Source organism: Garra rufa, chromosome 14 (assembly GCF_049309525.1).
Source record: "Garra rufa chromosome 14, GarRuf1.0, whole genome shotgun sequence".
NCBI classification, from domain to species: Eukaryota; Metazoa; Chordata; class Actinopteri; order Cypriniformes; family Cyprinidae; genus Garra; species Garra rufa.
In genome coordinates, this window is record NC_133374.1 from 4997244 (window position 1) to 5013284 (window position 16041).

General features: G+C 31.6%; 2 protein-coding genes across 2 annotated transcripts in view; one reads left to right on the forward strand and one right to left on the reverse strand.

Annotated features, from left to right (window-relative positions):
- Positions 1-9119, reverse strand: part of cwf19l2 (CWF19 like cell cycle control factor 2) — a 26607-nt gene extending 17488 nt beyond the window's left edge. Inside the window, exons 1-6 of the mRNA XM_073818288.1 lie at positions 8996-9119; positions 4840-4950; positions 3948-4073; positions 3580-3690; positions 1694-1813; positions 943-1053 (exon numbers count right to left, since the gene is read on the reverse strand). Of these exons, the coding sequence (XP_073674389.1) occupies positions 943-1053; positions 1694-1813; positions 3580-3690; positions 3948-4073; positions 4840-4950; positions 8996-9088 (672 nt within the window). The 5' untranslated portion in view covers positions 9089-9119. The remainder of the gene's footprint in view (positions 1-942; positions 1054-1693; positions 1814-3579; positions 3691-3947; positions 4074-4839; positions 4951-8995) is intronic.
- Positions 9120-11064: 1945 nt separating this feature from the next.
- On the forward strand, positions 11065-14447 carry LOC141285252 (uncharacterized). Its single transcript, XM_073818289.1, has 2 exons — positions 11065-11267; positions 12978-14447. Exons 1-2 carry the CDS (start codon positions 11165-11167, stop codon positions 13949-13951), a joined length of 1077 nt encoding a protein of 358 aa, XP_073674390.1. The 5' UTR covers positions 11065-11164; the 3' UTR covers positions 13952-14447.
- The last annotated feature ends 1594 nt before the right edge of the window (positions 14448-16041 follow it).

The following is a 16041-nucleotide window of genomic DNA, read 5'->3' on the forward strand; positions in this document are numbered from 1 at the left end:
ATGTAGTATACATTAATATATTAATATTAATTATTTCAAAATATATAAATAATATGCTATTCAAATATATTCAAAATGTATTATATATATAAAATATATGAATATATTCAATTAACAAATTATATTTATATTAAAACAATATTTTAAAATTATATATATATATATATATATATATATATATATTTTTTTTTTTTTACAAATGTTAATTATATGAAAAAAATGTTTTGTACATTTAAAAGTTCAATTATGCTATCTAATGCACTTTGATGCAGTTTGAGGGTTATTTTTATCATATCGCCCACCCCTAACTTTTGTTTTTAGTTTGTTTGACAGATACTGTGACAATGGCCCAAAACACACCTTTCATGCTTTTCATGCATGAAGTTTAAATATATTTTAAAAGCTAAACTTTTTGCCCAAAAGACCTACCGTTTCATTCATGTGACCATAATGATATTGAGACACAACGATCTTGATAATGCCATCACATCCCTACTAATGACACATGAAATTATGAAGTAGAAGGACAGAAAGACTATTTTCTTGTAAAACATATGGTAACACTTTATTTTACGGTTTCTTTACAAGTTGCTTATTAGCATGCATATTAATAGAATATTAGCCATTTAATAGTACTAATTAAGCACATATTAATGCATTATTCTACATGACCTTATTCTACACCCCTAATCCTACCCAATACCTAAACTTAACAACTAACTAACTAAATATTAATAAGCAGCAAATTAGGAATTTATTGAGAAAAAAGTCATAGTTAATAGTGAATAAGTGCTCCCTATTCTAAAGTGTTACCAATCTTTGTTTGAAAAATCTTTAACAAAATCTTTTTACAGTGTATAGGATTTTACTCAAACTTGTACCGCCTACAGCGACTGAGACGAAAATAACGTCTCTGAGTCTGACCGTGTAGGATTATCGCACTTGATTTCGGCATTCACCTTTTTTAGCCGAGGTACCGGAGGTTTCCTCGGGGGGCAGACCACTTCCTCCATCCTTCCAGTAAGGGTTCAACTCTAACCTGTGAAGACCAGCCTGAGAGAAAGAGAGAGGCACACATGATAAACACTCCCCTCACATGACAAAACTCTACAGAAGTGCTTATTTTAACTTTCGGTTTGGCTGTTTAGGCCAAGTTTAAAAGCTGTTTGCATCAAGGAGAAGGTAATAAACTTTAACTGCATTTTTAATTTTAAATGACAAGACACAAGATTTCACACACTGGTACTGAACAGTACTTTCACAGCTTTATATACACGAAATCCAAACAAATGGAAGATTAATTGCTTTTCAACGCAAGTATTCGCAACACAAATTGCTGTGGATGCTTTTGCAAAAGATGCAAGGAATGCAAAACGTTCACAAATGCAATTCTGCAAAGATGCATAGCAATGAGAAATGCATTATGCTAAAATAGGACAATTATATGTTAATAATAGCAGCTCAGTTTCACAAACTGTTTGCTTGTTTGTTTTACCAGCATTTAAGAGTCCAGACTGTTAAAACCTTTTACAGTTGACTGCTTTTGTTATTGGCATTAAATATGAAAAATCTTGACATGTAATGGATTTTTATTGATATTATTGAAACCAGAATGCTCATTAGGAAACACTAAAGTTTTTGCAATTAGCAGATTTTTTTTTCCAAGATGTTCGAAGACACAAACGTTGCTCACCTGTTCGATAGCCTGTGCTTTCTGCCTCTCTGCCTCTTTCTCGGCCTCTTTCTGTGCTCGTCTCTCTCCTTGCGAGGTTGTCTTCATCGCTAAGAAGTCAAAGGTCATCCATTCGTCTCTCTAGGAAAGGTCAAACAGACATAGGCTATTAAAAAACAAGAAACAAAATCAGTACTAATTCTGCATTAAGTACAAAATTAGTTGTTCCAATTTAGCAGGCTATGGATATGCCAGTTCAGTATACTAAAGTACAACTGCAAGGTATTTTTATTTAGTACATACTACTTAAATGTATTTGAGTTGTATTTTGATTAATAAAATAAAAATTCTAAAAATTGAAATACAAAAAATTAATTTAAATTACTCATGCTTACAAATGAAGCACTTATTTTTATTTTGTTATAAACCGGCCAAAAGAGACCTCCTCCGAACTATAGTAGGCTACCAGAAAGAAAAAAAAATTCTATGACGATTATCAATATCTAATATATGTGACCATGGACCACAAAACCAGTCATAAGGTTTAATTTTACAAAACTGAGATATATACATCATATGAAAGCTCAATAAATAGCTTTCTATTGATATATGGTTTGTTAGGATAGGACAATATTTGGTCGAGACATCTATTTGAAAATCTGGAATCTGAGGATGCAAAAAAATCAAAATACTGAGAAAAACACCTTTAAAGTTGTCCAAATTAAGTTCTTAACAATGCATATTACTAATCAAAAATTACATTTTGATATATTTATAGTAGGAATTTTACAAAATATCTTTATGGAACATGATCTTAATTTCCTAATGATTTTTGACATAAAAGAAAAATCAATAATTTTGACCGATACAATGTATTTTTGGCTATTGCTACAAATATACCCCAGCGACTTAAGACTGGTTTTGTGGTCCAGGGTCACATATAAGATCTTTTTTGCATATCGCCTAGCCCTAATTTGTAGTATACTAAAATAAATGTGTTTTAAATACATTTTAGTATATTTATTTCTCACTAGGGCCTTTATCCTACATAATACATTTTCTTGCATTTCTGAGTGCACAGATGAAACAAGATTTTTAGGCGTTTCAAAGTTTTATGCACATCTTGGTGTTTCCATTCAGTTTTTTTGTTCTGCATCGAGGATTTTTTTTTTCAGTAAATGTGTTTACAATGCACTATTTGTGCATGTTTTCGTTAAAAAAAGCTAATAATAATTATCAGTCTAAATTGAGTATTTCCATTGTAGTTTTAATAGAACACATTTGTGACATCTTGTCATTTTCATTCACCATTTATTTTTTGTGATTCACAATTTTTTTTTTAAATGAAAACATACCTAATGAGGTGCATTAATGAAGTCACTCTATTTGGACCCACAACCAATTTTAATCCTGCTCAAAATTAACATTCTAGAGGTTAAAAAAGCATTTTTATGTAGTATGAATCACATCATGGCCTATTTGTGCAAAGCTAGACCTTGCACACGTCGCATCAGCTCTCACTAAAATTGAATGACTTCTGGTAGCTTTGAAAATGGCTGTCAGTGTGAACGCCCTCGTGGCGCAGAGAGAGCAGAGAGAGCTCTTCAATTCAACTAATAACAGTATTGAAGTTTCCACAAGTGGCTTTACTGTGTAGGACAACAATCACCCACTCTGACACACACACTCTCGCTCTCTCATAATCTCAATGTCTTTCTGAAGACTGTGATTACAGACCACAGCAAAGACAGTAATCAGATCATGTTAAGCTGTGTGACAGACAGGTAATACGGAAAAAAATCTGTTATCTCTAAAAGAGGAATAATATTACTGTGATTTTGGGAATACTGGGAGAGATTACTGATCTAATATTGGGGTCCATAGATAACAACAGAGTAGGAGCTTACTTGATTAGTACTGGCGGAGGTAGCAGCAGGCGTGGCCTCATGCTCCGCCTTCCATGCCTTGTCTCCGCCCCCTGACGAAGGCAGGGCTTCCACCCACTCATCCTCTGAGTCCTGAAATCAAACAAGGGTTGACAGGATATTTGTGATGTTTTTATCAGCTGTTTGGACTCTCATTCTGACGGCACCCATTCACATCCATTGGTGAGCAAGTGATGAAATGCTACATTTCTCCAAATCTGATGAAGTAACATACTCATCTACATCTCGAATGGCCTGAGGGTGGGTTATATTTCAGAAAATGTTCACTTTTGGTTCAACTATTTCTTTAACATGATTGAAAGGGTTAAATGTAACATTCAGGTACATACTTCAGAGCCATCACAAGATGCATCTTCCTCGTCTTTTTTCTCTTTCTGGATTTTCTTCTTCTTTTCTTTCTTACTCTTTTTTGCTTTCTTTTCCTTTTTCTTTTTTTTGTTTTTCACCTCATGTTCCTGTGTGCAAAAACAACCAGAGAAATTAAATCCAGTGTGAAGACAGACCCAACACAGGGTGCACAACATATTGTTAAAAACAACATGAACCTGCTTTTACAACAATTTAACTACATTAAAAAACACATGCCTGATTTAAGAAGAGGGTTTTAAAAATAGCCAAAGAATATTATTTTACTAACTTATTCATTTTAAGTTCCAATTGTGCTACTAGAATGTTAAAAATGTTCAGTGTTAAGTAAATATTTTTTAATTGTTGTTTTGTATTCATTTTTTGGTAAAGCAAGACAAAACTGTAAAAAGCACATTTTGGCGATTTAATTTCTGCAATGGAGAAATTTTTTTTGGCAAATACGTGGCAAAAAAACAAAAAACTGTGTTCGGTAATCTGCCTTTGGCCTTTGGCCCAGTGTTCAATTTTTAGTTTGGCTTCGGGCAAGAATTTTAATTTCGGTGCATACCTAATAATTTTTAGAGTATGGTTTCTGAAGGATCATGTGACACTAAAGACTGAAGCAATGATGCTGAAAATTCAGCTTTGCATCACAGGAATAAATTAGATCTTAAAATATATTCAAATAGAAAACACAAAATTAATAATATTTCACATTTTTACTGTATTGACTGTCTTTTTAGATTAAATAAATGCAGCCTTGGTGAGCAAAATAGACCTGAAGTTATTTTAAGAATCATCTACAAAAACATGCACATTCATATGAGTTTCTCATCATCTTTAATGAGGCTCATGCTGTAGTTTGACCTCTACCTGGCCTATCTGCTGCAGTCGCAGGTCAACATCCGGAAGCATCCATGTGTCCTCACCCCTGGCCTTCCTCTCAGCCTTCCTCTGCTCCTCTTTCTCGTACTTCTCTTTAGCCTGCAGAGAGATACAGAAGCAGGAGAAGTGGTGATTTCTGGAAGCAGATAAGCATTATGGGCTGTTTAAACTCTAATTACATATTTGTCAGCTGCATCCGTCGGCTGTGCGTGTGCTCTGAGGTGATAAAGGTTTGTCAGGGTTCAGGCAGACTGAAGCAAATGTGTGCACAGAGAAAACCCAACACAGCTGGCAGAGAGATAACAGATGCATTATGCGTACTGAGATCTGCACATCAGTGACTACGTTTGGAATAGCAAACTACTAATATTTCTGCAGTATGTGAATTTTCCATTTTCACCAACAACCCAATTAACATCCTATATTTAATCAAATGTGACCCTGCCTGGACCACAAAACCAGTATTAAGTAGCATGGGTTATGTTTGTAGTTATAGCCAAAAATACATTGCATGGGTCAAAATGGTACTGAAGATCATGTTCCATAAAGATATTTAGTACATTTCCTACAATAAATATATCAAAACTTAATATTTGATTAGTAATATGTATTGCAAAGGACTTCATTTGGACAACTTTAATGTTTTTTTTTCCCACCCTCAGATTCAGATGGTTGTATCTTCTGACCAACTATTGTCCATACATCAGTTTAAAGCTTTATTCAGATTTTCAATTAAAAAAAACTGACCCTTATGACTAGTTTTGAGGTCCAGGGTCACAAATATGCAGTATGAAAAAAAAAATGCAGCTTAGTAAACATATTTATTTCTGAGAAGACCTCACTGACTGGATTAATCATTCAACACAATGAGTTCATCTAACAATCCAGCGTACTACAGTTTGAAACATTTCACATTGTACACTACATTATTTTTCACATAATTTTTATTAGTAGCTAGCATTTCAGTCCGAACAGTCAATGTCTACCCCAGTAATATTTTACTATTTTTTATGTTTTTTTGTCATTTTATGTGCTTTTGACATATTTATTATTTTTAATATTTCTATTTAGCTTTAGTACAATTTTTAAATTAACTTTAGTTTTATATTTTCAGTTTTCAGTTTAATTTTATTTTTTGTGATTTTGCTATGCTTTTGCCATTTTAAAAATTTTGTAATATTTCTATTTAGCTTTAATTTATTTTTGTAACATTAGTAAATTAATTTCTACTTTCTTTTTTTTATTTTTTCAATTTTTCAATTTATTTATTTTTATTTATTAACATATCTTTATTGCGAGGATTAACCCCTTGAGATGAAACATCTCGTTTTAAATGAACTTTTATTTTCATAAATTCAATTTTCGTTTTATTTTTAGATTAATTATTGTCATTTTTGTGTGCTTATTATAGCTTTTCGTCTTTCTATTTAGATTTAGTTTAATTGTATTTATTTTTTATGTGCTTTTGACATTTTTTTCATATTTCTATTTCTAACTTAATTTAATATTTTTATTTATTTTAATTCTAGTCATTTTTGTATTTTAATTTAAACTTATTTTAGTTAGATGTCAAGGAAGCCAATATTTCTGATTTTCAATTAACATTTAAATTTTAATTAGTTAGTCATCTAATATTTTTATTCATTGTTATTTTATATTTCTTTCAATTATCACTTTTTTTAATCACAAAAAATTATCACAATTTTTTTTTTAACAATTTCAGTTAACAATATCACCTCTGGCCTCTCCTCATAAACAGGAAGCAGTCAAACCACCAAAGACAAAGAGAGGAAATCATAAAAAAGAAAATATTGTTGTTATTTTACTACAGCAACTTCAAAAATCTTTTTAAAGGACAGAAAATAAATCAAATTCAACAGAGCAGCTGTTATCATCTGAAGACAGAGTTGACCATCCTGTTAAGAGCCACCATTTAAACAAAGCAATGTTCAGTGATGTTTATATTCCCATGCTAACCGTCATTAGGAGGAAAAATATCAACCCTGGCATTAGTCAGAAAGCCACAGAAAGAGTGAGAAAGCTCTATTATAAAGCAAATTTAAAAGGGATGCATATGCGTATCATCATTTACAATGGTTCTATAACAGATTATATGACCAGTTTAGTCAAGAATTAAAACATATTTGCTTTTTTGAAAGTCAGGGCATTTTCTTAAATCAGAGAGCTTGAGAATTTACTGTAAAAGGGATGAGAAAATGTTGTTTGTCTGACAATGCTCAAAGCATTTCCGCTAGCTGATATTCTATAAACACAAATGGCAAACATAATGCTAATCATTAATTAATCACAAGCATTACAATCTAAATTTGTACATAACCATGTATATCTGCTAAAAGTCAAGGCATGTTTAGTCCCATAATATACCATAAATTTGCAAATGGACCTTATTGTGGAATGTTAGCGCCCCCTGAAGGTAGTTCAATGTTAGTTCAGCTACAACAATAATCCAGACTGACTGTTAAGAATATTGTGTGAAATAAATTTGGAATTAATTTATATTTTGAGAACATCTCATTTAGTATGTTTAAATTACATCACAACTTTACACTGGACAAACATAACGTTTTAGAGAATGTATGAAATCAATTCATAATAAAATATTTATATTAATGAAAAAAGTTTGCTTGCAAAGTGAGCTAGGCTTTCTTTCTCAAAATGAATGAGAAAAAAAAATATTTAAAATTTAAAATATTTAAAAAATAAATATCTTAAAATAGATTTCCTTTTTAATGAATTTGTCTTCAGTGACAACTTTTGCATTAAAGCAACATAAACAGTTTTCAAAAACATTTAATATTACATACTACATACTATACAGTATTATTCAGAGTGGCTCATTTTGTTTTTAAAATGATTGTTTTTTTGCACACGTCACAATTTAATGCTGCTAAGACATTGCATTTTATGACAGAATGTTAAAGCAATTTGTTTTAAGAAAGATAGCAAGGACAAAATATTTAATTGAATTTTATACAATGAAGTACATTGACATATTTAATACAGCAACCTAAATTACAGATATTGACAAACGATACGTAAAGCAGCTCAAATGTTTAGGGAACAACACCTTAAAATAGCTCTTTCTTCTCTTTTATTTTTATATTTTATCATTTTTGTCATTTTTATAGTTTTTTTCATATTTAATTAAATATCTTCTCTCATTTATTTCAGTTTTAGTAATTTTAGTATTCCAACTTAAATTTATTTATTTTAGTTAGTTGTCAAAAAAAAAAGACTAATTCAAATTCAAGCTGCATATTCATTTAAGTTGAATGCAAAGGTTTGTAAGTAAATCTGTTGCATACAGCATTTGTTTCTTCTTTTTTTTTGGCAGGTATTGAGTCTTATTCTGGCTAAATATTAGTTGTAAGAGTTTATTTGTTTACCTGTTGTAGAACAAGCCCTCTTTCTTTCCTTTTATTTTAATATTTTTATTTTAAGTTAAATTTTTTGTCATTTTTATGTGCTTGTTATTTTAATATATTTTTTCCATATTTCTATTTAATTTAATTTAATATTTTTTAATTAACTTTTATTTTTAGATTTTCAGGTTATTAAATGTTTTATGTGCTTTTGTCATTTTTGTTGTTTTGTCATACTTATATTTAAATAATTTTAATATTTTTTACATTTAGTTTAGTAATTTTAGTATTCCAACTTAAACCTACTTATTTGAGTTAGTCGTCAAGGCAATATTTCATCTAACATAAGTTTGTCATCTAATTTTTTTGTTTGATTTTATTTCAGATTTCTTTCAATTATCAACATTTTCTAACATAATATGAAATCTAGAGTCATTTATTTTAAGAACGATAGCAAGGACAAGACATTTCATTAATTTGTAGATAATAAAGTATATAATTAATACAACAACAATAACAACAAATATTGACAAGCAATACATAAAGCAGCTCAAATGTTTAGGGAACAACTCTGAAATACGCTTTAGGACACAAAAAAGACACAAAAAAAGGCATAAATTCATAATAAAGCTGTATGTTCATTCAAGTTGAATGCAAAGGATTGTAAACAGATCTGTTAAAACAACACTCGCTTCTTATTCAGGCAGGACTTTGAGTCTTATTCTGACTAAATATTAGTTTAAAATGTATATTTGCTTTACCTGTTGTATAACGAGCTCTCTTTGTTCCCTTTTGGCCTCTTTTCTAGATTTAATGCTGTTTACGCTCTCAAAACTCCCACCGTATGCTGCCATGATGCTGCCGCAAACGAGCGCTCACTGTCGTAAACATCTACCGTATTGCGTCTGTCGCAGCAGATACTGAAACTAGCCTGTTTTCCCTACAGAGGGCGCTGAATGCTGAACCCCATTGCGGCGCATTTAAATCTCAGGACGTTTTCTTCCTACTGGATACATTTTTACAGCACAGCCAAATTATTAATAACGTAAAAACAAATCGGGGAAATATGTGAGCTCCATACATTGTTAACGCGTATTTCGATACGGTAGGTGTTCACGACAGTGACGAGGGCGTTTGAGGCAGCAATATGAGATCGATTGATGTGAGTTTTAATAGCAAAAAACATTAAATACATAAAAACGGGAGGAGAGGCGAAATAGAGAACAAATACTACAAAAGGTAAAACAAAAAACACTTTAAACTAACATTTGCTATGCATGTTAGTCTGTGTGTCATCGCCTTTGCCTGTAATTAACCTGCATTAATTATGTCAAGATGAGATTGTTTTATGCATTATGCAGTTTCATTTATCATGATTTATATGGAACTACACTGTGTTCACTGTTGTCACTGAAATATAATCATCAGCATCATAAATCATTATGAATAGCAACAGTATCACTGGGATTTTGCATTTGTTGTGTTCAAATATTTATTGCACATACAGTTGAAGTCAAAAGTTTACATACACCTTGCAGAATCTGCAAAAATGTTACTTATTTTACCAAAACAAGACCAAAATGATTGTTATTTTTTTTTAGTACTAATCTGAATAAGATATTTCACATAAAATATGTTTACATATAGTCAACAAGTGAAAATTATAGTTGAATTTATAAAAAAATAACCCTGTTCAAAACTTTACATACACTTGATTCTTAATTCTGTGTTGTTACCTGAATGATCCACAGCTGTGTTTTTTTGTTTAGTGATAGTTGTTAATGAGCTCCTTGTTTATCCTGAACAGTTAAACTGCCTGCTGTTCTTCAGAAAAATCCTTCAGGTCCCACAAATTCTTTGGTTTTTCAGCATTTTTGTGTATTTGAACTCTTTCCAACAATGACTGTATGATTTTGAGATTCATCTTTTCACACTGAGGACAACTGAGGGACTCATACGCAACTGTTACAGAAGGTTCAAACTCTCACTGAAGCTGGGGGTGAAAACTTTTGAACAGAAAATGGAGATTTTTCTTATTTTGCCAAAATATCATATTTTTTCAATTTATTACTGCCCTTCAGAAGCTACAGAACATACTTACATGTTTTCCAGACGACAATATAAGTTAAATTTACCCTGATCTTCAAATTCAAAAAGTTCTTAAAAAAGGGCTCTTAATGCATGTTTTTCCTTTTAAAGCATCAGTGAGTGTTTGAACCTTCTGTAATAGTTGCATATGAGTCTCTCAGTTGTCCTCAGTGTGAAAAGATGGATCTCAAAATCATACAGTTATAGTTGGAAATGGTTCAAATACACAAAAATGCTGAAAACCCAAGAACAGCAGACAGTTTAACTGTTCAGGACAAATAAGAGACTCAACTCATGAACAACTATCACTAAACAAAAACACAGCTGTGGATCATTCAAGTAACAACACAGTATTAAGAATCAAGTGTATGTAAACTTTTGAACGAGGTCATTTTTATAAATTCAACTATTATTTTCTCTTGTGGACTATATGCAAACATCTTTTATGTGAATATCTTAATCAGGTCAGTACTTAATAAAAAAATCACATGCATTTCGTATGATCCCTGTTATTTTGCTAAAATAATGAGCATTTTTCAAATTCTGCAAGGTGTATGTAAACTTTTGACTTCGACTGTATATTATGAATTATTTGGCTTTGAGTCAAAGTATGCTCTTGAATGCAAAGAAAAACAGAAACTACGACAAAAATACAAGAACTGAGTAATACAATTTGGAAAATTAAACATACAGGTGTATTAATTTGTATAAAATAAACTTATTATTTTTGATTTCTAGGACAGATGTAGTCCTTCAGTCCATTCACAACCGAAGCTACTATTATATTCTCATCATCCTATAAGTGATCAAACTCCAGGTGTAACGAGTGAAATATATGTATTATGTATACTACGGTAAAGACAGAGTTTGTTGAAGAGGAGAATGAGGACATCGGTGATCCAGAACCATCCAGAATGAAACATGAAGATACTGAGGAACAAACAGGTTGGTATTTTTTCTTGATCGTTTATTATTGCTGAGGAACGTTAAGGGAATAAAGGTTTAGTTGAAATTTGGTGGCAGTATTTAGAAGATTATGACACTAGCAGTCAAAAGTTTTTAAACAGTAAGATATTTAATGTTTTTTTAAATAAGTCTGAGAAATCATAGAAATGAATACTTTTTTTTTTTTTTAGCTTTCATTACACCTTGCATACACATCTGCAAAATGGTAATTATTTTACCAAAATAAGAGGGATCATACAAAATGCATGTTATTTTTATTTAGTACTGACCTGAATAAGATATTTCACATAAACAACATTTACATATAGTCAACAAAAGAAAAATAATAATTGAATTTATGAGAATGAAGTTTACATAGACTGTTTTTTTAGAAAAATCCTTCAGGTCCCATAAATTCTTTGGTTTTTCAGCATTTTTGTGTATTTGAACCCTTTCCAACAATGACTGTGTGATTTTGAGATCCATCTTTTCACACTGAGGACAACTGAGGGACTCATATGCAACTATTACAGAAGGTTCAAACGCTCACTGATGCTTCAGAAGGAAACACAATGCATGTAAGAGCCAGGGGGTGAAAACTTTTTGAATGTGAATTTTAGTGTAAATTTAACTTATTTTCTTATTTCTTATTCTGGGTAAGTATCTTCTTAAGCTTCTGGAGGGCAGAACTAAATGATACACTAAAGTTTTCACCCCCAGCTCTTAATGCATTGTTTTTCTTTCTGAAGCATCAGTGAGTGTTTGAACCTTCTGTAATAGTTGCATATGAGTCTCTCAGTTGTCCTCAGTGTGAAAAGATGCATCTCAAAATCATACAGTCATTCCTGGAAAGGGTTCAAATACACAAAAATGCTGGAATTTTTTGGGACCTGAAGGATTTTTCTGAAGAACAGCTGTGTATGTAAACTTTTGAACTGGGTAATTTTTATATATTCAACTATTATTTTCTTTTGTGGACTATATGTAAGCATCTTTTATGTAAAATATCTTATTCAGGTCCATAAAAACATGCATTTTGTATGATCCCTCTTATTTTGGTAAAATAATTAGCATTTTGCAGATTTTCAGATTTGACCTCAACTGTAACTTTGAATGAACGTTCTGTTAACATTATTAACTTTGAGAGAATCTTGCCAGAACATTCTGAGACTGTTGCTTGTTAGCTGGGGAAATGACATATGTGACCCTGGACCACAAAACCAGTCATAAGGTTAAATTTTACAAAACTGAGATATATACATCATATGAAAGCTCAATAAATGAGCTTTCTATTGATGTATGGTTTGTTATGATGGGACAATATTTGGAATCTGAGGATGCAAAAAAATCAAAATACTGAGAAAATCACATTTAAAGTTGTCCAAATTAGGTTCTTAACAATGCATATTACTAATAAAAAATTACATTTTGATATATTTATAGTAGGAATTTTACCAAAAATCTTCATGGAACATGATCTTTACTTAATTTCCTAATGATTTTTGGCAAAAAATCAATAATTTTGACCCGTACTATGTATTTTTGGCTATTGCTACAAATATACCCCAGCGACTTAAGACTGGTTTTGTGGTCCAGGGTCACAAATATATATTCAATGAGAATGCCAGATTTTAAATTTTAGCGTATCAAATATGATGATTTTGTTTATCAAATGGATTTTTAGTGTGTGTTTGTATGTTTTCATTGCAGACATAAAAGAAGAAAGTGAGGAACTGAATGAGCTGGAGGAGAAACATCATAATCATGAACCTTTCACAACCGAAGAACCGTGTTCAGAGGCTGAGAGGAAAACTCAAACAACGAAAGCCAAAAACTCCTTCACATGCCCTCAGTGCGGAAAGAGTTTCACACGTAAAGACAGCCTCAAGGAACATTTACGAATTCACACCGGAGAGAAACCTTTCAGCTGCCATCACTGCGGGAAGAGTTTCACCCGTAAAGAGAGCCTGAAGTATCACCTGAGGATTCACACCGGAGAGAAACCGTACACTTGCCACCAATGCGGAAAAAGCTTCACTTTTAAAAACAACCTTAAGGTTCACATGAGAATCCACTCCAGGGAGAAGCTGTTCATCTGCCCTCAGTGCGGAAAGGGTTTGACGTGTAAAAAAGGCCTTAAGGATCACATAAGAGTTCACACCGGAGAGAAGCCTTTTAAATGCCATCACTGCGGAAAGACGTTTAAATGGTTGCACAGTCTTAATAATCATCTGCACTCTCATTCCGGGCTCAAGCCTTTTAATTGCATTCACTGCGGCGAAGGTTTTACGTCATCGTCTATTCTGAAAAACCACCTGAAGGTGCACACAAACGAGAGGCCGTATGTGTGTTCTTTGTGCGGAAAGAGTTTTATCTGGCCGGGCAATTTTAAAGAGCACCAGAAAAGACACAGCGGCGAGAGAGATCACGTGTGTTTCGAGTGCGGCAAGACTTTCACCACCGCTAAACGACTCAAGGAGCACCAGAGGATCCATACGGGGGAAAAACCGTACAAGTGCTCGCATTGCGGGAAGAGTTTCAGTCAGTCTGGATCGCTGAAAGTTCACGAGCGAGTTCATACTGGAGAGAAGCCGTACCACTGTCCTTCATGTGGAAGGAGTTTCTCACAGTTAACAAACCTCATTACTCATATTCGAAAACATTGTAAGAAATCATCACAGTGAGATGGAGATTTTCATATGCAGAAAAGTCAAACACCTTTTCTGCTCTTTTCGGCTGCATTTATTTGATTCTAAATACTATAAAAATTGTGAATTATTATTTTTTTATTTAAAATAAATGTTCTCGGTATGAAAATATATTAAAATGTAATATATTCCTGTGATCAAAGCTGAATTTTTTAGTCTCACATGATCCTTTGGGAATCATTCTAACATTGTGATTTGCTGTTTTTTCTAATATGTGACCCTGGACCACAAAACCAGTCATAAGGTTAAATTTGACAAAACTGAGATGTATACATCATATAAAAGCTCAATAAATAAGCTTTCTATTGATGCATGGTTTGTTAGGATAGGACAATATTTGGCCGAGATACATTTATTTGAAAATCTGGAATCTGGAATTAAAATACTGAGAAAATCACCTTTAAAGTTGTCCAAATTAAGTTCTTAACAATGCATATTACTAATCAAAATTTACATTTTGATAGGTTTACAGTAGGAATTTGACAAAAAATCTTCATGGAACATGATCTTTACTTAATTTCCTAAAGATTTTTGGCATAAAAGAAAAATCAATAATTTTGACCCATACAATGTATGTTTGGCTATTGCTACAAATATACCCCAGCGACTTAAGACTGGTTTTGTGGTCCAGGGTCACATATTCTGATTTTCTGTTTTTGAACAGTAAGATTTTTAAAAAGTCTCTTCTGCTCACCAAGCCTCCATTTGTTTGATCCAAAGTACAGCAAAAACAGGAAAAATCTGAAATATTTTTAATATTTAAAATAACTGCTTTCTATGTGAATATATTTTAAAATGTAATTTATTCCTGTGATCAAAGCTGAATTTTTAGCATCATTATTCAAGTCTTTAGTGTCACGTGATTCTTCAGGAATCATTCTAATATGCTGATTTGCTGTTCATGAAACATTATCAAAGTTGAAAACAGTTGTGCTGCTGAATATTTTATGGAAACCATGATTCAACCATTTAAACATATGGAGTAGGTACACTACCAGTCAAGATTTTTTTTTTTTTTTAAGAAGCCTCTTCTGCTCACCAAGCCTGCATTTATTTGATCCAAAAAACATCAAAAATGGTAAAATTTTGAAATATTTTTACTATTTAAAATACCTGCTTTCTATTTGAATATATTTTAAAATGTAATTTAAAACAGTTAAGTACATTTTTTCAGGATTCTTTGATGAATAGAAAGATCCAAAGATCAGCATTTATCTGAAATAAAAAGCTTTTGTAATATTATACACTATTTGGGGAGAAATTAAAAAAAATAATACTTTTATTTAGCAAGGATGCATTACATTGGTCAAAAGTGATGATAAAGACATGTATAATGGTATGAACGATTTCAGTTTCGGATAAATGCTGTTCTTCTGAACTTTTTATTCATCAAAGAAACCTAAAAAAAATGTACTCAGCTGTTTTCAACATAAAGTAATAATAAGTGTTTTTTAAAGAAGCAAATCAGAATATTAGAATGATTTCTGAAGGATCATTTGACAGGTATAATAATGCTACAAATTCCACTTTGAAATCACAGGAATAAATTACATTTTAAAACATTCAAATAAAAACAGTTATTTTGAATAGTAATTAATATTTCACAATTTTACTGTTTTTGTTGTACTTTGATTCAAATAAATGCAGGCTTGAACAGACTTGTTTAAAAAACATAAAAAATCTTGCTGTTCAAAAACTTTTGACTCGTAGTGTATTGTTTAAATAATAAATGTATACTTTTATTCAGGGGGGATGCAGTACATTGATCAAAAGTGACAGTAAAGACATTTATAATATTGCAAGTAAATATTCTTTTGAATGTTCTTCCTCAAAGAATCCTGTTTTCAAAATTGATAAGAAACATTATTATATTATGGAATATAATGCTAAAAATTCAGCATTGGACCACATAAATAAATTGCATTATAATAGAAAACAGTTATTTTAAATTGTAATAATATTTCACAATATTTCTATTTTAGCCTTGGTGAGCAGAAGAGACGTCTTCTAAAAAAAAAAATATTATTCAAAACTGGTAATGTTGGATGAACCAATCGTTTTCTATC

Bases quoted from the DNA above. Each gene is read 5' to 3' on its own strand.
- LOC141285252 (XM_073818289.1), top strand. From the start codon at position 11,165: ATGTATACTACGGTAAAGACAGAGTTTGTTGAAGAGGAGAATGAGGAC. The intron at 11,268-12,977 runs GTTGGTATTTTT...TTTTCATTGCAG, and splicing joins AGATACTGAGGAACAAACAG to ACATAAAAGAAGAAAGTGAG.